The 24,610-nt window shown below is 33.1% G+C and overlaps 1 protein-coding gene across 2 annotated transcripts in view; it reads left to right on the top strand.

Annotated features, from left to right (window-relative positions):
* Window positions 1-15,346, top strand: part of LOC126972806 (putative inorganic phosphate cotransporter) — a 40,740-nt gene extending 25,394 nt beyond the window's left edge. The window contains exons 6-11 of one of the 2 annotated variants that reach the window (XM_050819871.1): window positions 1,336-1,485; window positions 3,896-4,028; window positions 11,113-11,237; window positions 12,025-12,144; window positions 13,515-13,647; window positions 14,420-15,346. In XM_050819871.1, the coding sequence (XP_050675828.1) occupies window positions 1,336-1,485; window positions 3,896-4,028; window positions 11,113-11,237; window positions 12,025-12,144; window positions 13,515-13,647; window positions 14,420-14,466 (708 nt within the window). In that variant the 3' untranslated portion in view covers window positions 14,467-15,346. The other variant, XM_050819872.1, reaches the window with a different exon arrangement.
* The last annotated feature ends 9,264 nt before the right edge of the window (window positions 15,347-24,610 follow it).

The following is a 24,610-nucleotide window of genomic DNA, read 5'->3' as shown; positions in this document are numbered from 1 at the left end:
TAAAAACCACAGAGGTTTGACCTCAATGCATTTTCTTAGTTTATGCCTTATGTTAGTTTTTTACTAAATAAATATAATATAAACTTTACATTAAATTCTATACCTATATTTAATTATTAATATCTATAGAAAGTAATAATTGGCTACAAGTACATTACTTACATTCTGATACCAATAAGAAATCAAGTTCAGATTTGAAGTCCATAAAAACTAAGAGCATATATTTATAATACACTAGGTGATCCGGCAAACGTTGTTTTGCCATATAAATTGTTTTGATCTTTTCCTTGCCAGTTGATAAGAGATGGCGCTAGTTGTATTCATTAGTAACTACCACACTTCTTTTATATTTTATATAATTCACACTATAGTTTTATAAATTATATCCTATTTGTTATTCTGGTGTGTAAGCTATATTATTGTAAAGTTTCATCAAAATCTATTCAGTAGATTATGCGTTAAAGAAGTTCGAACATACAGCCAGATATACAAAGTTTCACATTTATAATATTAGTAGGATTCAATAACAGACTATTGAGATAACCGTTACTGTGGCCTTTAATAAATGAATACATAAATATCGTGAGTTGTCAATCAATTATTAATGGAAGCACAAAAAAGTTTGTTATAGAGCATAATATTATGTAATATACTAAATTATTGGTAAACAATTTATGGTAGAATTTTAACTTTTTTATATATGTTCTTATTTAATGCTATTAAAATGCTGCTTAATGTATATATTTCTGGGAAAATTTACATCACAATATCTTAGATTTAGAATTGGTCCCCGCTGCTGCTAGATACCGTAGGCGTAGTCGCAAAAACACCGAAGTGGGGCGTACTCGAGCCAGTTTCAAACAATGTGACGTTGTGCCACATGTTCTGTTAAACTTTGCTAATAATTGAAATTAAAATGCCGTTGCATAGAAATAGGTTGCGTAGAAAAACTATGTAGAAATAATACAACAAGAAATAAGAAAGATACTGGGATCACATATCATCAGTAAGTATTTCGTATTTAATTAATTTCGATGTAAAATAACACGAAGGGTATGTTTCAAAATTTTAAAGATACATTTGAGTCAAGATGCCACGCACACGAGCGTCTAATAGTTGCCGTAACAAAAATCTTATTATTCTTAGGGAGTGCAGTATCTAGTTGGAGCGCAGCGGAGACCAATCCTTAATCTAAGCATCAGATACTAGTATAATTTCGAAGATAATATATTGGTTACGTAAATTTAGGAATGTGTTAAATTATTTATTTGTTTTTAAAACAATATGACAGTTAACGTTCCTGAGAAAAGTGAATGAAATTATTTTTGCTTAAAGAAATTGAAGACACCTTGGATCAATATGTTGACGTGCTTGCCGTTCTGGGCAGCAGTGGTCGCTCACTGTGGCCAGAACTGGGGTTTCTTTACCCTTATGACAGAGATGCCCACTTACATGGCGAGAGTTCTTGGCGTGAATTTAACAAAGGTAATTAAAATGTTTCATATTTCTGATGGTTGTTTGGCATCTTGAGAGATAATCGTTACGTTTGAGACTTAATCGAAGAGATTGAAGGTATATTTCAGTTACGCGATATTATTATTTACGATACCATTGGGAGGCTCCTTTGCACAGGATGCCGGCCAGATTATGGGTACCACAATGGCGCCTATTTCTGCCGTGAAGCAGTTATGTATACCTATTACTGTGTTTCGGTCTGAAGGGCGCCGTAGCTAGTGTCATTACTGGGCAAATGAGAACATAACATCTTATGTCTCAAGGTGACCAGCGCAATTGTAGGGCCGCTCAGAATTTTTGGGTTTTTCAAGAATCCTGAGCGGCACTGCATTGTAATGGGCAAGGCGTATCTATTACCATAGGCTGAACGTCCTGCTCGTCTAGTCCCTTATTTTAATTTAAAAAAAACCGACCTGAAAAAACTAATAAGTATGAAATTATTTAATAAAGATTTAAATTTAATTTAATATACCTCTTATGGAAACCTTATACCTAATACCTTTACATATTCATATAATAAAAACTACTGGGTCAAACTATGTTAAGTTTTATGACGCCAAATTGCTACTATTCCGCATCAAACTAAAGAAGAATCACGTAAATCGGATCATGAATCTCAGCGTAATCGGTGTACATACATAAAAAAAACTACCAATTGAATTGAGAACCTCCTCCTTTTTGAAATCGGTTAAAATGTCATACTCTCGAGGCGAATAATTTGTGATTGAGATGCCATTTAAAGTGAAACAATAGTTATACCAGAAATCAAGTTACACACAGATAAAAAAAAATTATTGAAGTAGGCGTTACTTTGCGGAAATCCACAATTATACAAATGGTTTGACTTTTCTTTAGTGTTAATTCCGCCAATATTTGTCTTTAAACAATTCGACACGTTCGAGACTGATGATTGATCTCGTGTTAGATTTTGGCGAGACAACACGTCCTGAGGATACCTCGTGTAGAGGCGAAACACGTGTCAAATTGTTTAAAGACAAATATTGGCGGAATTAACACTAAAGAAAACTCAAATCATTTGTAAACAGAAAAAAGCAATGGGGTTGAGCGATATATCTGCCAATAACTAATTGTCTTTAATTTACTCTTTAATTTCAGTCACATGTGACCAAGAGGTATCGCATTCAAGTATCGAGAAAATCATTTCATCACATATTTGTTTAAAATTTACCAGTGGGAGGATCCTTTGCACAGAATGCCAGCTAGATTATGGGTATACCATAATGCGTAATCATTTATGTGTTTCGGTCTGAAAGGCGCCATAGCTATTGAAATTACTGGGCAAATGAGACTTATGTCTCAACATCTTATGTCTCAAGTTGACGAGTGCAATTGTAGTGCCGCTCAGAATTTTTGGGTTTTTCAAGAATCCCGAGTGGCACTGCATTGTAATGGGCAGGTGTATCATTTACCATCAGATGAACGTCCTGCTCGTCTTGTCTCTTATTGTCATAAAAAAAAAATCTTACAAAAAATAACGTTCAATATTACTACCTATATTACTACCTATTAATAAATGTAAGTAGCACTTGCCTTGGATACGTGTATTTTTGTGTGCACTTTTTATGAAGGCACCCATATCGTAAGTCTGCAGACCAACTGGAAGAAATCTGAAAATAACTGGATGTTCATGACACAGTTTGGTTTTCGGTGGAAGAAACACCCTTGACAACCGCACTGTGAATGGACGGATTCGGATTTTATTGTTACACATTATTGTCACCAGTAGGAGGCTCCTTGGCACAGGATGCCGGCTAGATTATGGGTACCAACAACGGCGCCTATTTCTGCCGTGAAGCAGTAATGTGTTAACATTACTGTGTTTCGGTGTGAAGGGCGCCGTAGCTAGCGAAATTACTGGAAAAATGAGACTTAACATCTTACGTCTCAAGGTGACGAGCGCAAATGTAGTTCCGCTCAGAATTTTTGGGTTTTTCAAAAATCTTGAGTGGCACTGCATTGTAATGGACTGGGCGTATCATTCTTACCATCAGCTGAACGTCCTGCTCGTCTCGTCCCTTATTGTCATAAAAAAATTAAAATCTTACAAAATATTACGTTCAATATTACTCCTTGTAGTAAATGTAGTAAGTAGTACTTCTGATTAGATACGTGTACGCGCTTTTTATGAAGGTACCCATATCGTTAGTCCGCAGAAATCTGAAAACATTTGGAAGTTCATGAGACAGTTTGGTTATTCGTGGAAGAAACTTCCTTGACAACCGCACTGTGAATGAACGCCACACATTCAGATGGTAAGGATCAAACATTATTGTTACATGCATTATATAGCAGTATAAGTATAAACATTAACATTTATTTGGTGTAAATGTGTCTCTTAAGATATCAATTCTGATTTCAGAACGGAGTTTTATCTTCATTGCCGTACTTGGCTATGTACTGTTTGAGTTTTCCAATGGGAATTATGACTGATATTATTATAAGGAAGCAATGGTTAAGCGTCGCCAATACGAGGAAGTTAACGAATACTATCGGTAGGTTTTTGGTACAGATGTACGTGCGAGAGGTATTCATGTTTTACATGATAAAATTATTGTTGGTACAGCTACATATTTTTTACAGTAATATACAGAAAATTTACAAAAAGTCACCCACAAGAAACCATGTAAGGTTTATCCGGGGGACGAGACATATACATAGGTGGGGGAAAAGTTTTTTCGTAGATACCATTAAATAGATGATATTCAAAGATGAGGTGGAATGATTTTCCACTATTTAGCCATTCACTCGGAAACGTCAACAAGTGCACACCATTACTTGCTCACTCCAAGTTATTTAATTTATAAATAGTGTAAAGGGTTACCGTTCTAGTCAAAAACTTTTATTACCTTAATCTAAAGAAAGTTAGTAAACCAGTGGCATAAACAGAATTACAGAAAGTGTTCAAATAGTGCAACAATAATCAATATAATTTGAAAACTAAGTGTCGAAACCATTATAAACATTTGTTATATACCTACAAGTTTATTCGTCGCGTCGCGAGCTCGCCGTCGACTTGTCGCTGACCTGTGTACCACGAAACTGTGATTTTCGAACGATAGCGACTGTCGCAATTGTAGCGGATCTATTGGTAAAGGTTCTTTCATAATATGAATTCGAAACAAAATATTCGTTGTGCTGCTTGTACAAATACTATTAGTGATAAGAGATACATAAGTTGCTCTGAATCAAAATGTGTAAAACGATTTCATCTTACTTGTGTAAATATCACAAGTATACACACCGATTTGAAAAATACCTGGGTATGCCCAGATTGCTCGTCTGTGTCTAAAAAGGGCGCAGATAATAGTGCGACATCAGCTCAAAGAGATGAAAACGTTACGATAAGAAAACCTAAAGTGACTAACCCCACTTCAATGAACCAATTGCAAGAACCACCGTCACCCTTAACGATGTTGACTGATATTGGTGCAATGAAAAAATGAGTTTGATGTGGCTATATTGGCACTGAGACGCTGTGAAAATAAAGTCGAAGAATTGGCTAGCACTATTGTTAAAAATGAGAAACGTCTTAAGGTAGCAGAAGAAAAAGCAACTAAGGTTGAGGACTTGTGTATGCAAAATGAAGTACTCCAAGGGCAAATAAATTCCTTATACCAAACAATGATGGCAAACGAACTAGAAATTTGTGGGATACCTGAATCGCCCAATGAAAACCCGCATCATTTAAGCTGACGGATATCGATCTCGATCATGTCGTTCGAGCAGGGCCCCGAGTTCCCACCTCCAGCAAACCACCCAGGCCTTTGGTGGTGCGATTTCTACGCCGTGAAACCCTTGACCAATTCTATAAATCAGCTAAGTCAAGACGATTATCGACCGCGGATGTTGGTGTTACTGGTTCACCCAAAAATATATATGTGAATGAGCGATTGACAAAAGCCAACCGAGTCTTATTTCGTGAATGCAGAAAACGCTTTAAGGATGCTGGATTTAAATATTGTTGGACAAAAGGAGGCTCTATTTTGTTTAAGAAGATTGAAGGTAATGGCAAAGGCTCCGAAGTCATTAATATTAAAAAATTCGAAGATTTTGATCGCGTTCTCGGTTCTCAGAATTTGCTTCCAGACCAACAGCAACAAACTACACAGTAAGCAGTGTATTTCCCTGACATCATTGAATAAGTTCTTCGTGATCTCTTTATGTACTTTTGATTTGCATAGTTTATTTTTGGTTTTTTATTTTGTTAATTACTTTTTCAATACAAACTATACACGAAACACACCCACAACATATAACACAACACAAAACACTCACGCTACCTTCCAAACACCAACTGTTTTATCACATTTAAATATTCACTTCACCTGTTATATCTCTCATAAATACTTAACCGAACTAGTAAATTTATGTAAATTACATATTCTATACTACATCTGGACTATCTTGGCAAACGTTCAGTATGGATATTTTTCAAAATCTTATGATTGATAACCATGACAATGGCTAATTCGGAAATTCTTAGAGAACTCGATACGCCCGATGACTTTTGCCATTTTGTACATAGTCCTGACTGTTGTAGAACTCTTGTTAACACTAAATTTGATATTAAAATTCTGACCTTTAATATCAGAAGTATCCAACGTAATTTCGATAGCTTTTTGGTGACCCTGTCTAGATTTAGTATGCTCTTTGACGTTATAGTATTGACCGAATGCTGGATACATGAGGACTCTACCATACCCCAAATAGAGGGATACAATTTTTTTAGAACTAATAAATACATAAATAGAGCAGGAGGCGTAGTTGCTTATGTAAATGAACGTTGGTCACCGCAAGTTGATGAGCCCGTTTTTGAAGATGCAAATTGCTTAAAAATTACTTTAAAAAATCAACTTGTCGTACTAGCCCTATATCGATCGCCGTCATTTATAAATACATCGCCTTTTCTAGATTCTCTAGCTACAGTAATCCAAGATATTAAAGATGCTCGTTGTGTAATTGTTGCTGGGGATATTAATATTAATATTTGCTCTAACGATGATAGTCAAATGGCTACTTGCACGAAATATCTGTGTTTGTTAGCAGAGCTAAACCTTCAGCCTATCGTAAATAAACCTACACGAATTAATTCGTGCCTAGATCACATTCACGTAACTTCTAAGTACCACTCGGAGTCAGTTATTTACAAATCAGATATTACAGATCATGATATTGTTATTGCCGGAATAGTAACTAAAGATACCAAACAACATAAAACTTGCAGACTCACAAAGAATTATAATCTAGAGCGCATTGTAGAAGAATTAAGACAGGCTGACTGGACAGAAGTCTATAATAGCATTGATATAAACAAAGCAGTATCTGTTTTTGATACTATTCTAACAAACATTATAAGCAAACATTTAGAAGAGAAACGAATAAGTCGATCCAGAATTACTTTTAAGCCTTGGATGACGCCTGGTCTAATTAGGTGTGCTAGGCACAAAGATCGCTTACATTTACACTTACGTAATAATCCCAACAATAACACGGTCAGACTCATTTACACACGTTACCGAAATTTTTACTATGATCTTTTGCGAAAACTAAAACACAAACATGAGTCATTTGAATTGGAAAAAAACAAACACGACCCTAAAAAGCTCTGGAAGAGTATAAGAACAATTTCCCACACCAAGAAAATAAATCAAGTACCACTAGAACTCACCAATATTAAAGATACTGTAACGGAATCTCTGGATTATTCCAATGAATATTTTGCAGGCATAGGTAAAACTCTTGCAAACAAGATACTCACAGCATGCAATGAAACAGAAGTTTCACTCGCTAGTAAAATAATACTCGAAAATACTCCAACGCATTCATTTTTCTTAGGACCCACTGATGAACGAGAAATTGAATCCTTGATAAGTAACTCTAATCTTGACAGTGCTCCTGGACTGGATGGAATATCAAACCGCCTTTTGAATATAAGAAAAAAATATATTACTCCCCCCCTGACGAGCATATGTAATCTAAGTTTATCTCAAGCCATTTTTCCTACTGCCTGGAACATGGCTGCAATTGTTCCTATTCATAAGTCGGGTAACAAATTGAATCCTACGAACTATAGACCGATTTCTTTATTAGGATCATTCTCAAAAATTTTGGAAAAACTAGTACACAAGCGATTGACAAGTTTTCTTGACGCACATAAAATAATATCTGACAGACAATTCGGGTTTCGCACTAAAAAATCAACGGAAAACGCTGTAGACTTAAACTAGATAAGCAGCAAGCATGTATCGGTGTATTTTTAGACCTCGCGAAGGCTTTTGATACAGTCTGTATTCCTATACTTTTACGAAAACGTGAGCTCCTAGGTATTCGAGGTAATTGCCTGAATTGGTTCAAAAGCTATTTAATGTGCCGAACTCAGTGTGTTATAGTGGATCATAAGAAAAGCAATCCAAGTACAATAGATTTTGGCGTCCCCCAAGGAAGTATATTAGGCCCCACGTTATTCCTTTTGTATATAAATGACATCAAAACTAAAGTATCCAGCTCTGACGTCATCTGTTATGCCGATGATACAGCTCTTTTATTTTACGGGAAAAACTGGGATACTGCACTACACACAGCGGAACAAGGAATGAGGAATATTGCAACTTGGCTACAAAATAATCTTCTCACTTTAAATCTCACTAAAACACAGTACATCTGTTTCCATAAAACGAAAACTTCATCCCCTTCGCACATTTTTGATATTAAAGTCCACACATGTCCTGTTGCTCTATCTGGCCCTTGCTCTTGCAATAGTATAAGTAGAACTACTCATATAAAATACTTAGGAGTCGTCATGGACGAAAACTTAAACTTTAAGCAACATCTTAATACAACAGCGAAAAGAGTCCGCAAGCTGATCTATATTTTTAAGAACTTACGCGCTTCGGCATCTTTAAATCTGCTAAAAACCATTTATTTTGCAATCGGTCAATCTGTATTATCTTATTGTATCACCGTATGGGGAGGGGCGGCTACTTCACACATGATACTCTTAGAAAGAGCACAGAGAGCTGTCCTTAAAGTGATTTTGAAAAACCTATTAGATACCCAACACATAAACTATATAAAGACTTAGAACTTCTTTCTGTCCGAGGTATATTTATCTTGCGTGTTATGACAAGCATGCATAAGGAGGTCTTGAATTTGCCTAATTATAAAAACCTACTAGATAGCCGTTCGTACAAGATTCCAACACCAATAATAAATACAACATTTGCAAGTAGATTTAGCCCATTCTTACATACATATATATACAACAAGGTAAATTTAAAATGTTCTATTAAAAATTGCTCGGTCCATCAGGTCAAATTTAAAATACAGAGATGGTTACACACACTCACTTATGCAGACATGGAAGCTATTCTTAAAGTGATAGCTTAGCATTCATATAATGTTAATACTTTGTAACATGATTAATCAGATACTCACACTCACTCACACCCACCCTCACACACACACACACACACATACACACACACCCAGAAACACACACGTGTACACACACACATATACTGAGTGCACTTTTTGACCTTTCGGTTCATATTGTTAACCTTAGGATGTAAATTGGTTGCCTACAGGACAGGCTACGCCTAGTGTAGGGACCAAATATAATGTGATAAAGTGTCTGTATATAATAAATAAATAAATAAATAAAATAAAATAAAATAAAATAAAATAAAATAAAATAAAATAAAATAAAATAAAATAAAATAAAATAAAATAAAATAAAATAAAATAAAATAAAATAAAATAAAATAAAATAAAATAAAATAAAATAAAATAAAATAAAATAAAATAAAATAAAATAAAATAAAATAAAATAAAATAAAATAAAATAAAATAAAATAAAATAAAATAAAATAAAATAAAATAAAATAAAATAAAATAAAATAAAATAAAATAAAATAAAATAAAATAAAATAAAATAAAATAAAATAAAATAAAATAAAATAAAATAAAATAAAATAAAATAAAATAAAATAAAATAAAATAAAATAAAATAAAATAAAATAAAATAAAATAAAATAAAATAAAATAAAATAAAATAAAATAAAATAAAATAAAATAAAATAAAATAAAATAAAATAAAATAAAATAAAATAAAATAAAATAAAATAAAATAAAATAAAATAAAATAAAATAAAATAAAATAAAATAAAATAAAATAAAATAAAATAAAATAAAATAAAATAAAATAAAATAAAATAAAATAAAATAAAATAAAATAAAATAAAATAAAATAAAATAAAATAAAATAAAATAAAATAAAATAAAATAAAATAAAATAAAATAAAATAAAATAAAATAAAATAAAATAAAATAAAATAAAATAAAATAAAATAAAATAAAATAAAATAAAATAAAATAAAATAAAATAAAATAAAATAAAATAAAATAAAATAAAATAAAATAAAATAAAATAAAATAAAATAAAATAAAATAAAATAAAATAAAATAAAATAAAATAAAATAAAATAAAATAAAATAAAATAAAATAAATAAATATTTTAAACATGTTTTTATTAGCTTCACCTGTATGTACGTTTGTTTGTAACCGACTCATTTGGGCGCGGTTTTGACCGACTTTAAAATACATTAATTTTGTTAATTTATATAATTTTCATCAATCGTATGTAAGGCAGGAGGAATTAATGTTAATTTTAAATTTCAAAATAAATTTAAATTTTTAGTTCATTTTTCTACGAAAAGTGTTTTTCTTCGTTTTTTTTAACTACAATTTTTTCCATTGTTTTCAAACAAAGACAAACATTTCATCCAAGTCACAAAAAAAATTAACGCTTATAACGCAGTGTCAGTAAGAGTAGTACAAAATTGCTTCAAGCATGCTCACTGAAAGAAACCCAGTGTATCGTGTAGTTATTTTTGATTCTCTATTAAAATGTATTTTACCTAGACCAATTTTGTAACGATTGATCAACAGTGATAAAAAACGACAACCAGGGTTTCTGCCGTGAAGCAGTAATGTGTAAGCATTGCTGTGTTTCGGTCTAAAGGGCGCCTTAGTTTATACCTTAATTAATACTTTTTGTGTTTATCGAAAGCTTAATATTCACGGCATGAGTATACGGCGTAAGGTGTAGTATGCCCTATCTATAGGGATACTAAGTATTTCTTGAAAATACTAATAACTATAAGATATTTCTAGCTTTGTTGGAGGGAACAGCTGCATTCCTACTTTATTAATATAAAGTCCCAGCCACTGTTCAGACAATATCTATAAATAATTTTAAATGTTTTATTAAGAAATGGCTCTGTCGTAAATCCTACTTCTCAACAGCTGAATATCTAAGTGATCCGACAGCCTGGGACTAGATTATGATTATTTTATAGCAATAGCAATGACAGTACAATATATTGTATTTCATTAAAAATAGCGCAAAAAAAAAAGAATGCTGGGTGAGTTTCTTGCGCCATTTCTCCTCTCTTAGAGCGCCATTTGTTTCCGAAGCGGTAGTTGTATCTAGTATAATATTACAAATGACATCAAAAACAATTCTAAAGGAATTAGTTTTGAGAAAATAAATGCCTTTTTTATAAAATATATTTTAGGACTTTGGGGACCTGCGTTAGCGTTGATCGGACTGTCATATATTCCGGAAGGCAACATGATTCTTGCTGTAATAATGTTGACAATCACTGTGGGCATCAACGCAGGACATTACACTGGATTTATGGTAAGGTTATGGTTAGGTTGTTTATAACAGGAAAGTTTTTATGTACATTTACTGAAATATTTCAAAAAAAAAATTAAGAGCGCTTTGCACTACGTCCGATCCGAATCCGATCCGTACCCATAAAAAACACGCTCCGATGTAGTCGTAGCCTGCTCTTAAATTTGCAACAACTTTACTTGTGAATGTTTCTGGCAAATAAAGAACTTTGACTGACTTTGAGAAACTATTTCTAGGGTAGTTTACGCACTTGATCCGGCTTCCGTCATCCAATTTATTTTCGTCAACCTTTAGAAATAGTTCTATGATTACACCGAACCGTATTTTCACGGGTACGGTTGGGTCGTAGTGCGAAAGCGCTCTAACCGTGTTCCGTCCGAGCTCTCCTCCAACTGAGCCAATTAGAAACGAATGGTTTCTAAATCTTGGTATGTCTTGTTCAACTCTCAGGTTGTTTAGTTCTGCATCATTCATATTTTGGTTACAAATTTAATTAAATTAATCCCACAAGTGAAGGATATCTCTTTAAGATTACAAAATTATTAACATGCGTATGTTTTATAATGTAAATAATAAAAGTTATCTTATTTATTTATATTTATTATAATCGTCATATGTTATCCTAAGGCCGGATTAACCAAACAGACAGACAAAATTTTTTCTCTGGTATAAGTACCTTGTAGACATTAAAATGCAATTAGTAAAAAAAAGCTATGACAGACCTTTATATTATTTTTAAGGTTTAAATTTTATCAAATAATTAATCCCCACAATTATTAATTATTTTCAGCTTATTTCGATCGATCTCGCGCCAAACTTTAGTGCGAATTTAATGGGAATTGAAAATTTTGTCGCAAACATTATCTCTATTATTGCGCCTCTGGTCTGCGGATTCATAATACAAGACGAGGTATGTATTTGTTACGTATATGATATCGATACATCAACAGACTATCCATGATTTGTGGAGAAGGATTAGTCTATTCAAAACATCTAAGGAGAGAAACGCCAAAATTTTTTTTCTTTAAGAGGAGGATAAACTATCAAACGGATCACCTGAAGTGGTAAGTGATTACCGCAGCGTATACTCTCTTGTGACATCAAATTCAAATTTAAATTCAAATATTTTTAATAAAAAATAGGATGTGACATCACTTATTGAAAGTCAAAAACTACCATCCATTCCAAAAATAATACCTCAGACCTGAGAAGAATGGTCGCAACAAACTCAGCGGGCTTTTTTTTCATCAAAAAATATGTTTACAGAGTAATATTGTACAAATAAACTTATGATTTCATAGCCTGAGGGCGGTCACTCGATTACCAATCTGTGGTATAATTATGAAAGTCATTTATCTTACAGTAACTTTTACCACACAAACGCTTCTTAACGATTCTTTTTAATATCGTAATACTTTTGGTTTGAACATTTTCTGGGATCTTACTGTAAAAGCATAAGTATATATTATAGCAGAGGAATCACAAAACCGTTGCTAATCCTATTTATAAAGCGTCGAATAAAGGTACATATTAATTCGAAAACTAGAAACACATTGGTATGTGGCGGGCGAACATCGAGCCGGGGGCTCCGTGGTAAGAGAGTCAACAGTTCAACCTATTGCGCCGTCAACGCTTGTTTTAATAAAAATTTGGACTCAGACAGTAGAAGAATTGTTTTCCGAAATCTCTTTAAACATCTATAAAATTGAATTCTTGCCCATGTTCAGTGAATACTTTACATTAAAAATATATTGATAAGGGCGACAAAATCTTTACGAATGCAATACGGATATTTTGTGAATCATCAAAAGCATTTGACTGCTTCGATCATGTTGTCCTTTAAAAAAAACTCATATAATATGATGGTATTTTGAGAAAGCTTTGAATCTTATGAAATTGTATTTAGAAAATTGAAGACAATCCTTCACTGTTAACGGATCGAAAACTACTTGAGCACCGTTGCGAATAGATGTACCACAGGGTTCAACTTTTAGGTCCTTTTCTAAATTATGTCGTTTATATTCTCTAGTGAAAGTCATTACCCTGCATCCCTTCCATGCAATTTTAAAAACGACGACACAATTTAAAATGTAACCACATTAACTCAAACTACCTACTTTAGGAGTGTTTCATTTTCTTCAAATATATTGTTTTTTTAAAGTCATGTCAGTCCATACAGAAAACTACGTATTGGCTGAACATCGTATAAATAAGTTATATTTTACAAAAACTGTGTCGAAAGGGCGACAAAATCCTTAGTAATTAATATTTATTCTACAGACTGATCCCTCTGAATGGCGCAAAGTGTTCTTCTTAGCTTCAGCCATGTACTTCTTTACCAACCTGTTTTTTATCATTTTCGCAACGTCAGACAGACAGTCGTGGAATGAACCGGAAGATAAAGCTGACGTTGGTAAGAAGTTTTCAATATATTATATTAATGATCGGGGTTAAAGTATGAAATAGCCGTTTTATTGTAATAGGTACTTCGAATTGACATAGAACCTACATGGTTTGAGATTTCTGAGTGAAACTTCATATGGGTACATATGTAGTTTTTCTTTTAAAAATGTGCAATATTCGATTATCGACTTTCAGTTGTTTTTTTTTATTCAGCTTAGACAAGAAAGATAGATACTTTGAAAATTCGAGTGATTTCTGACTAAGAGTTCCGATGCGGAAGTAAGGAGACAGAAAGAGCTCGAATTATCAATGTTGCGTTTGGAGAGCGACTGCTAATGAACGCACTGTGCGATTTTGGTTTAAATGCTTATTGAATCGTTACAGAAATGAAGGAATATCGGATCTAATTGTGACATACGATGAAAAGTGGATTCTTTACGTTAACCGTAAGCAAAAAATGCAATGGTGGACCCCAGGTCAAACGCCGCTACAGTGTCCTAAAGCAAAGCTTACCAGGTGAAAAGGTAATGGTAATTGTTTGGTGGACTCAGCATGACGTTATTCACTATAGCTTTCTTCGATCTGGTCAAGTAAGAACGGCAGATGTCTACTGTGCCGAACTCCGAACAATTTTGCTTTTGATTTGATTTTGATTAAATAAATATATAAAACTTAAAATAAACGAATTTCAATTCTTCAGTACAAATCGGTAATTTCATACTTTACCCTTAATATATTCAGAATGGTAATGAACTTGTTTAATTGCCTGGATTTTATTTCAGAAAACGACCAACAAACTAAAACGGAAAAGGAGAGCGTTCACATGTAAAGTTAAACATATTAAAAATATTATTGCTGTAAATTTGTGTCATGTACCTGATATTATTAGAAGTGTTTGATCTTAGTGAATACAACTCAAAAGCCTACACCAATGTGATTTGTCTGAGTAAAATCAGTTTCGCGAACTGATATTTTATAGAACACAATATGTAAGATTTGCAACTTAGTTAAAATTTATTTATAATCATGTTTCAGGTCCGAATAAAGATTTACAGTATTACATTAGTATTCTCATAACCAAATCATACTCTCTTATTCTTTTTTTTTCTAACAAATAGAAAATAAATCGTGTATAAATAAAAATCTACTTGCTGTTATTAATGTATTCAGAAAATGCAGCGGTATGCTCTACTAACCTTTAATAAATATTGTTGGGAAATTTATGTTGCACCAAATTTTTTTTTTTACTCGGATCTAAGTCATTGTAATATTATTTTATATTATTATATAGACAGTTTTTATTAAATATCTTTTTATAATTATTGTCATTTGTATAAATTTCTAAACAAAATATAAATAAAATATGTAAAATAAGTGTAACCTTAATTACTTGGCTTATTTTTTACTAAAACATAATAATTATGTATAACGTTGACTTAAGGTTAATATCTATTTCTTAACAAATATTTCTTCTTGATTCATTAATTCATTGTGCATAATTTTATAGTAACTAATTTGTAATATTTCGTATTTTATATTTAAAACTGGCAAAGTCTGAGTCGCACGTCCAGATAAAAGGTTCCGTACCATCGGTCAATATAAAACAATAGTTATGTATTTTTAAACAATTTTGTAAATCAAACACGAGAGAAAAGTCTAAAACAATACAATAAATACAAACAAATAACGCTTTGTATGTTTTTTTTGATTATATGTGTTTTATTTTTGAACCCTCACAGGTCTCCTCTCTAGACACTGCAAACTAAAAGGTCACTTGGCCAAAAATAGGCTTCACTGAATCCAGACTATTTTGTCAAGAGGCCTACTAAGACCCTCAATACATACTCCTGAAATGATATCGCCACAGTTAAGGTGTGATGCCTCAAAGCCCTCAAACTGCAGGCAAAGAAACTACTCCACTTGTGCCCACTGAGGATACTGCACCTCTTAAGGATCATAGGCCTGGAGTATGTGATTTGCATACAATCAAGAACTTTGATTAAGCAAGGAAATAGTTTCTCAAAGCGTTTGCTAGCTAGGGGGTGCGTTCGAGAACATGTAGGGGGCACAATAGATCTACAGAATTATGTGCTACTTTCCTCAATAATAATAATACGGCTTAGGGACCTTCGAGAAAAGAGCATCATCATCTATATTTCAGCCGGAAAACGTTCACTGCTGCACAAAGGCCTCCCCCAAAGATCACCATCCAACCTATTCCGACGATCTTGACCAGATTGCAATACATCTTGTGGGAGGCCTACCAACACTACGTGTTCCACTAATGGCCATCTGTCCGTCGATCTACGTGCATTACCCACTACCATTTCAGTTTCGCAACCATTTGGGCTATGTTGGTAACTTTGGGTCTCCTGTCGATCTCCTCATTTCTGATTCAATCTCGCAGGGAAGCATAGCCATCTCCATTGCCCGCTAGAAAAATCATACACCCACCTAAAAGGTCCGCAACGCATCTCTTAAACCCTGGCTATGTAGTTTTGAAGATTCTTCATCGCTTACTAACACGTGAGCCTCTGGTCCATTTGTTCCGTCTTATATAAGAAAAATATCATTATTTGCGGATGCATGGAAGGAAGTCTTGAATGTTTGCCTGAGGTTCAGTGAGACACTTTGGCTACATTTACGATGTTACAAATAGGAATTATTAATGTTATTATCATTTTATTATTATTTTTCTGCTATTATTATTAAGAATTGTTCAATTTGACTAATCCATTATGTTATTTTTTTAAGACGACGATTGACAACAGTTGAGACGACTTTGATTCGTGTGTTGTATCAACATCTGTGTATATTTAAAATTTTCTTATAACTTTTGACATTGTTCAAATTTTATTGTTAATTGAATTTTATGTTATTTTTAATTTTATTTGTAAACAATATTATATTCTGTGTGAGTGCAATATTATATTGTGTGTAAGTGTAATTGGTTATAGGCCGTTCTTGTTAACAATAAATAAATAAATAAATAAATAAATCATATTATATTTTATTTATATTGCTTATAACATTAAAATTAATACACTGCCAAAATTTTAGCTGTCTTACTTTTGAAGGTTTTGTCAGCGGGCCATACAGGGGAGCTTTGGACGGACTACAAAAGAGTAGAGCCAAAGTAAAGGCATTTCCGTTGGTTTCCTTTGGGTATGGAACCCTTAAATAGATATTTCCAAAACAGTGTAATGACTATAAATTTGTCTAATGCCAGCCTGAATAAAAATCACAATTTGTATGTACGTTAATAACTTGAATTTCGAAATAAATATAATATCGTCAATAGATTTCATCCTAATGTTATTTTTTTTTTCAGTTTTAATCATTTTCAAAGGCTTCAGCACTGCTCTAGTAATACCATTGTTTTTATGAAAATAAGCGATGAGACGAGCAGGATGTTCAGCTAATGGTAATTGATACGCCCTGCCGATTACAATGGAGTGCCGCACAAGATACAGGAAATTATTTTTATTTCTAAATTCAAGTTAGTAACGTACATACAAATTGTGATTATTGTTCAGGCTGGTTTTAGATAAATTTATAGTCATCACACTGTTTTTGTAAATAATTAATATGAATATTGATAAACATGAAAATATCCATTTAAAGATTCCATATTCAAAGGATCCTACCTATTTCAGTGTTGTATTCAAAACCCAAGCTTAAATTGAAACATTGACATAAAAAGTTGCAAAGTTTTGGAAAATCAATGTCCATTGGGTTAAAATAGTGTAAAAACGGTAATCAAGTGAGTAGTACATAATATTTGAAGATTTTTCAACGTAATTTATTTTCAATTTTTAATCAAGCTGATATTGTAGTATTTTAGGGTATGGCATTGACCACTCTGCCGTATTCTGTACAATTCGTCTTAAAAGAGCCTGAATGCCGTACGATACGGCAATTGTCATACAAACGGCTGATATGGATACCAAAAATTTTTATAAGTCCCTCCAATTCATACAAGAATGCTATAAAATATAATTTGTTTAAAAACTTATATATATATATATATATATATATATATAACTTATTAACTTATATAAGTCCGATTCAATCCTGCACTATCGGCCAAACTGACACGCCAACTTATTAGCCTAAACAGACACGACATCCGAGTCATGGTCGGCACCCTAACGGGTCACACATTACTGAACAAGCACCTATTTACAATCGGCGTTACGGATAGTCCTAGGTGCAGGGGCTGTCTAACCGAAGATGAAACGGTCACTCATGTAATCCTGGAATGTGCTGGGGTGGCCAACCAACGGGAAAAAACCTTCGTAAATATAAGGTCACTCCAGGAAGACTGCGAACACCCCAGGAGTGTTCTGAACTTCTGGAAGAAGCTGGGCTGGTTGGAATGACAGGTCAACACTGCACGCAAAATGGACCCAACTAAGCGGTCTAATTGCGGAAATAGGACCCCTCTACCAATACCAGTAGCATAAGTCTGATTCAAAAACCCGACCACAGCAATATTATGTTATTTCATCTCTATATTTAATCCCAGAAGTGAGAAAGATAGAATCCATAGACTTAATATAGACATAGACAGGACACCCCGACAATGCATGACCAATGTACTTCTATGGACAATGCTAGCATATTCTGGACAGAGAAAACTGTTAAGATTGGTGTTGATGGTCACCACGACTAACATTTTTTTAATTGAAACAAAGCTGTTCATCTAGTTGCTATTTGTTTGAGCCAAGTTTCTGTTAAACCAATCTAGGACGTAATTCATCTGAGGTACGCATTTCTCGAAATGACTATACAAATTAAAGTCCAAATAATGACATTAACTTTGATACTTTAAATTAAAGCTCATAAAGTGTGACATATCTACAGCTATCAAAATATAATACTTAGATAGTTTTATAACTATATTTACAATACTACGACTACATAAAATTAAAATTATCATTACGTGGAAGCGTACCAAGAATACTGGCAGCATTACCGCGTTGGATAGCAAGGCTGATCCGTTGACCGAAATAGCTGCCAGCACTTGGGTTTCTAGGTAGGTAGTCTTAAATGATAAATTGGTTGGAATATTGCATTCACAGAACTGTAATTAATATAATTTATTACACGTTATTTACGAATATAAACATTTTTTTTATTTCTCCTTATTCATAATTTTTGTAACACAAAGATTGCTATTATACCTTTAATTGTTGGAAAAGTTAGATTGTATAAATATTGCAATGTAATTTTTTTGTAATGAAAATAAGGGACAAGACGAGCTGGACGTTCAGCGTATGGTAATTGATACGCCCTGCCCCTTAAATGCAGTGCCACTCAGTTTACTGGAAAAGCCAAAAATTCTGAGGAGCACTACAATTGCGCTCGTCACTTGAGACATCACACAAGATGTTCAGTCTCATTTGCCCAGTAATTTCTCTATCTACGGCACCCTTCAGACCGAAACACAATAATATTTACACATTACTGCTTCACCGTTGCGTTGTGGTACCCATAATCTAGCCGGCATCCTGTGCAAAGGAGCCTCCCACTGTAATCATTAACACTGTGACTACTGATACTTATGTTGGTGATCCATTTAATAAATAAATAAATTTTAACCTTTATTGAACCTAAATGTCATATTTGGTCCAATGGGATTATGTAACAAATAATGCGTGTACACGTATTGAGACGATACTTGTATGCTTATAGTACAACAAATGGTATTTACTCTGTCCTTCTGATATATTTGCGAAGGCCCAAATATATGTACACAGACCGACAACGCTGCGTGAAGTAGGGTTTGTTGTAGGCACTATTGTTTGCACACTTATTTATACATATTCTTCATACTGTTAAGAGTATTTAATCCAATATTTTGCTTATGTTGTAGACGTATTTTATCTACACCCATGCCTTAAATCCTCTAATAAAGATTCTAAAACAGTTAGCCTATTGCCAACATTAAAACACCCAATGTCCTAATAACCAATACACCATCCAAACGAGTGTTGTAATGAAATGGAGTACAACATTATATCATGTTTTCATAAAAACACTTCTTTGGATGATATTATGTAAGTTTAGTTAGCAGTAAGCTAACTGTACAGAATCTTTTACAGAGGATTCATATTAGGTGCAGATAAAGTCTTGTATGCAACTGTTGATAATTAGATATTAAGACATTAATATGGGTTTATCGGTGGTTTGATAATTGTATCACAATATGAGTGTACCCTTTATTATATAACAGTTGCATAAATAACTATTACAAGACTATCTATATCTATAACGGCTATGACGTTCGTAAGAGTTAGGTTTATGAAATTTAATTAATGTTAAATTTTAAACAAATTGTCGATTAACAAATGAGTTAAATTATTAATGGAAATGAATGAAGATCTGAATGGTTACAGTTAATTTGAATATGCAACTTTAAATATTTTTACCCAAAATAAGATATGATATCACTTATTGAAAGTCAAAATCTACCAACCATTCGAAAAAGTATGACATGAGAAGAACGGGTGCAAGAAATTTATTTTTTCATAAATATATCGTTACGATGTTTGTTTTACAATTCAATTTATTATTTAATGGACCGTGGGCGGTCGCTCCATTCTCAAAGATTTTGTGCAGATCTTTTAAATTTCGTAATACATTTGTTTTGAACATTTTCTGGGATTTTTTTGTAAAAGCATAGACATACCAAAAAATACTTACTAACAGAACTTAGCAGAGTAGTAGGCATAATTTTGAAAAACTTTTTTATAAATAAAAATCACGTGACAGAGTGACGGTGAGAACCGGTATAGACTCAGAAATCCCACAATAGACAATAGTCATGGGATGGCAATAAAACCGATTCATAATCTTTTCTTGTAAATCTTATTTTTGTATGACAATCTCAATAAATAGAAGTTACAAAAGACTCATCTACTCAATTGAGTACTGACTGTACAGAAATTCACTATCTGTAAGTGGAATTATATTTTGTTTTGATGGGCTGAAGTATTTTTCAAATAATTTATACAATCAAATATAATTGTTTTAATAAAAATCTATCTTGGATGACACCGACTCTAAAAATGACAATAATCGTAACTAGAATAAGAATTAATTAGATTGTATTTTTATACGCAATTATTTTTATACTTTTAGTGCATATTTTATCTATTGTTTTGGAATAGTGTTTTAGAAGTCGGTTGTGTTTTTGTTAAAAAAAATATTTTTTTATTTTTAGTGAATTTGTGAAGTATATATATCCTTTCCAATAAAATAAGAATCATCGAAATCGGTGGGCGCGATATTGAGTTATTTGTAAATTTATCATCCATTATAAATGTGAGACTTTTATGATTTTCTCATGGATGCCATAGTCAGATCTGTACCAAAATACAATGGGACCACACGGCAAGCACCAGCTTTCAAATAAAAAAAAAATATCAAAATTGGTTCACCCAGTCGAAAGTTTAGAGGTAACAAAAAGAAAAACCCAACGAATTGAGAACCTCCTCCTTTTTTGAAGTCGGTTAAAAAACATGAATCCATTACCTAAATAAGTTTTGATAGTCTCGGATTCTAAAAAGTGAAAAAACGTTTTAAAGGCTCAACATTAAAATGCACTTAACACTCACGACATCATAATATTTAAGTATTGAGTCAGCATTAAATAAATTGAAAATGTCGTGCGTGGTACACGGCCGTTAATTGAGGAAAGTAATTACAAATGCATTGTGCCGCAGTACAATGCAGGCCTTAACGCAAGAAAACATTAAGAACAATGGAAATGTGTTGTATGTTTAATGAAATTAATATTACATTTATATTCTGCATATTAACGTGCCCACGTCATTTGAAGCTATGCAACCTTGGAAAGTAATTTACTTACGGCTGTTTTCAATAAAGTATCTCTAGTTACGGATATATTGCTATCACGGTTTAATGATAAGACCTTATCTCTCCATAGTTATGTCCTGTATATAATCAGCTATGGAGTGAATTATTTTTACTGAAAATCCATCAAGATCAGCAGACTTTTTCAATTCTACTGATTTAAAGGCTTACATTACATCATTGTTATTAACATGAGTGAATTTGAAATCTATCTTACATTCATTTACATTAGACATAATTACAGATTCAGCAAGAATAGCAGATGACTTTAGGGCCTTGGTGGTGGAAACTGGAATATCTGCAAAAAATCTTTTAAAAGCATCCGCGACATCCTGGTCTGTATTTAAGATTTTATCATTTATTTTTAAACTTAAATTTAAGTTGCGAGGTCTTCCAGTCTCACTGTTTATTATTTGCCATGTTGATTTTATTTTAACAGAGCTATTTTTAAAGTTATTACTTATACGCATAGATTTTGCTAGGATACATAAGCGTTTAAATATCTTTGAATAATTTTTCACAAAGTTAGCAAAACTCTTACTGAATGATTATACAATTTCTCATCATATAGTGAGTATAATTTCTTCCTGGTAATATGAATTCCCACTCACCCAATCACGGAAAGCCATTAATTTATCTGTATATACTTTGATTTAAATATAACATTATTCACCTTTGATAACATTAATATCAGAATTATATAGTTCATTGGGGTCGTCACAATTATTTAACCTAGGTAACTTCATGAATGTATTTGATCTAAAATGATTTAGGCGACAGTTCAGTACATATTTAATACTTAACTTCATATGTTTACTATGATTAAAGTTAAAAGGTGTTAGTAGGCCACAGTGGTCTGATTCTAATTTATTTAAAATTGACTTTGATTGTGGAACAATATTGGCAAAAATATTATCAAGACATGTCGCTGTGATTCTAGTTGGTTCCAAATAAATTCACTAGATTAAAGCATTGAAACAGGGATATTAGCTTACTGCTCAGGCAGGATTCATCTAATAAATTTACATTGAAATCCCCACAAACAAGTATATTTTTATTATTATTATTACTAATTTTAAATAATACTTCTTCCATGATTTTTCAAAAAGGTCAGATGATGAAGTTGGGGATCTGTATGTATTGTTTTGAGTAAGGTGTATTACAACAAGCTGCTCAAGCTCTATACAGGCTATCTCAATAGTTTGGTCAACTAACAGGCTTACAATATCTGATCGTTCTTTATATTTTAAACTGTTAAGAATACGTATTAGAGAGCCTCTATGTATTGCTTTTTGTCTGTTGAACGGTTCGTTCAGCAACCTGGTGCTTGCTAAAATTAAACATAAGCTGCTGACTTTTTAACCAATGCTCTGTAACACAAAGTATATCAATATAATTATAATTTAACAACAACTCAATTTCCAGTTATTTCCTAGACAAGCCCTGAATATTTTGGTGCACCAGATCAATACTATTTTTTATTATTACATTTATCTAATAAGGGTAGGCTATTCTTAATATTCAAGTTGTTATATGTGGTATTATTACATTTAAAATTTCTGCCGGAGTTGTTCTCAGTTGTCTTACAAACTACACTGGCCTGCAAAAGTAAGTATCACACTTTTCAAATTAAATATTTTTCTTAACTATAGAAGGTAGAGATTTAAGATTAAAAACGTTTTGTTACAAATTTTATAGGCTTTAATTCTTAGAAACTAAAATTATACATTAGTAACATTTTTAACTTAAAAAAGATAAAACAATGAAAATAGACATTTTTAGTTTAGTGTGAAAAAAATCAACTAAAATGTATTACATGTTATTTAATTTTTAATAACTGGTATTGCCTCCTCGAGCTCTGATTACAGCTTCGAGCTGGTTTGGCATACTGAACACTAGGTTTCGGAGCCGATGTTGGGGAATATTCTCTCATTCTTCTACCAGGGCCTGCTTTAGTGCCCTGAGGGTAGTAGGTGGTGGTCTGCGATTTCTGACTAGCCTCCCAAGCTCATCCCAGGCGTGTTCAATCGGGTTGAGATCAGGACTTCTTGATGGCCAAGCCATCACGCTGATACCGACCTCCTGAATATACTCTTGTACGATATAAGCCGTGTGTGGCCAGGCATTATCATGCATCAGCATCGATCCTTCACCCATATTTGCTAAATACGGCCCTGCATACTCATTGAGAATCTCTTGAGCATATCTTTGCCCAGTGAGGCTGCCATTACCTAAGGCTACTAGCTCTGTGCGACCTTCTAAAGATATGCCAGCCCATACATGTACACTGCCTCCACCGTATTGGACTCTTTCTGAGATGTAGGCTTGAAGGTATCGCTCACCAGGTCGCCTGTAAACACTTCGCCTTCCATCAGAAGTGTAAAGGGAGAATCGAGACTCATCTGCAAACAAAATTCTTGACCATTCTTCTTCATCCCACTGCATGTGTTCACGGGCGTATTGCAGTCTCGCTACTCGATGCTGTCTCTCGAGTTTTGGGCCACTCGCTGGTCTTCGGGGTTTCAAATTTGCTTCAGCAAGTCTTCTTCTCACTGTACTGTCACTAATGTAGTCCCTTCGGGTCTGAAGTAGCTGTTGCTGGACTTCAACTGCATTTTGGTGGCGATTTCTTAACACAGTGGAAATAATATAACGGTCTTCTCGGGCACTGGTACACCTGGGTTTGCCTTTACAAGGTCTCCTCAGATGGTGCCCAGTCTCTTCGTACCTTCGGTTTACCTTCTGGACCGTTCGTACCGTCACACCCACCATTCTTGCAGTGCGACGCATACTGATGCCTAGTTCCAGAAAAGCCATGATCCTAGCACATTCTTCAACTGAAAGAGGCATGATAAATAAATGTTATGTGCTTTTTAGCATAAATTTTTAAAACAAGACCCATCGATCTTGAAAAAATTTTAAAACAGAAAGAAAAATGTGAATGGTAAAATTGTAATTCGGAAACGTCCACTTTGAAAAAGGAATGGTTTTGTTTTTGAAGTTTTTTTTCAGCCAATTCTTAAAAGAAGGTTACCGACTATAAAGTTTTTATGTACAAAATTGAATTCTCTTTGTGAACTTAAAACTTTATC

This window comes from Leptidea sinapis, chromosome 27, assembly GCF_905404315.1.
Source record: "Leptidea sinapis chromosome 27, ilLepSina1.1, whole genome shotgun sequence".
Taxonomy (NCBI): Eukaryota; Metazoa; Arthropoda; class Insecta; order Lepidoptera; family Pieridae; genus Leptidea; species Leptidea sinapis.
This window is presented reverse-complemented; position numbering and strand designations above follow the sequence as displayed.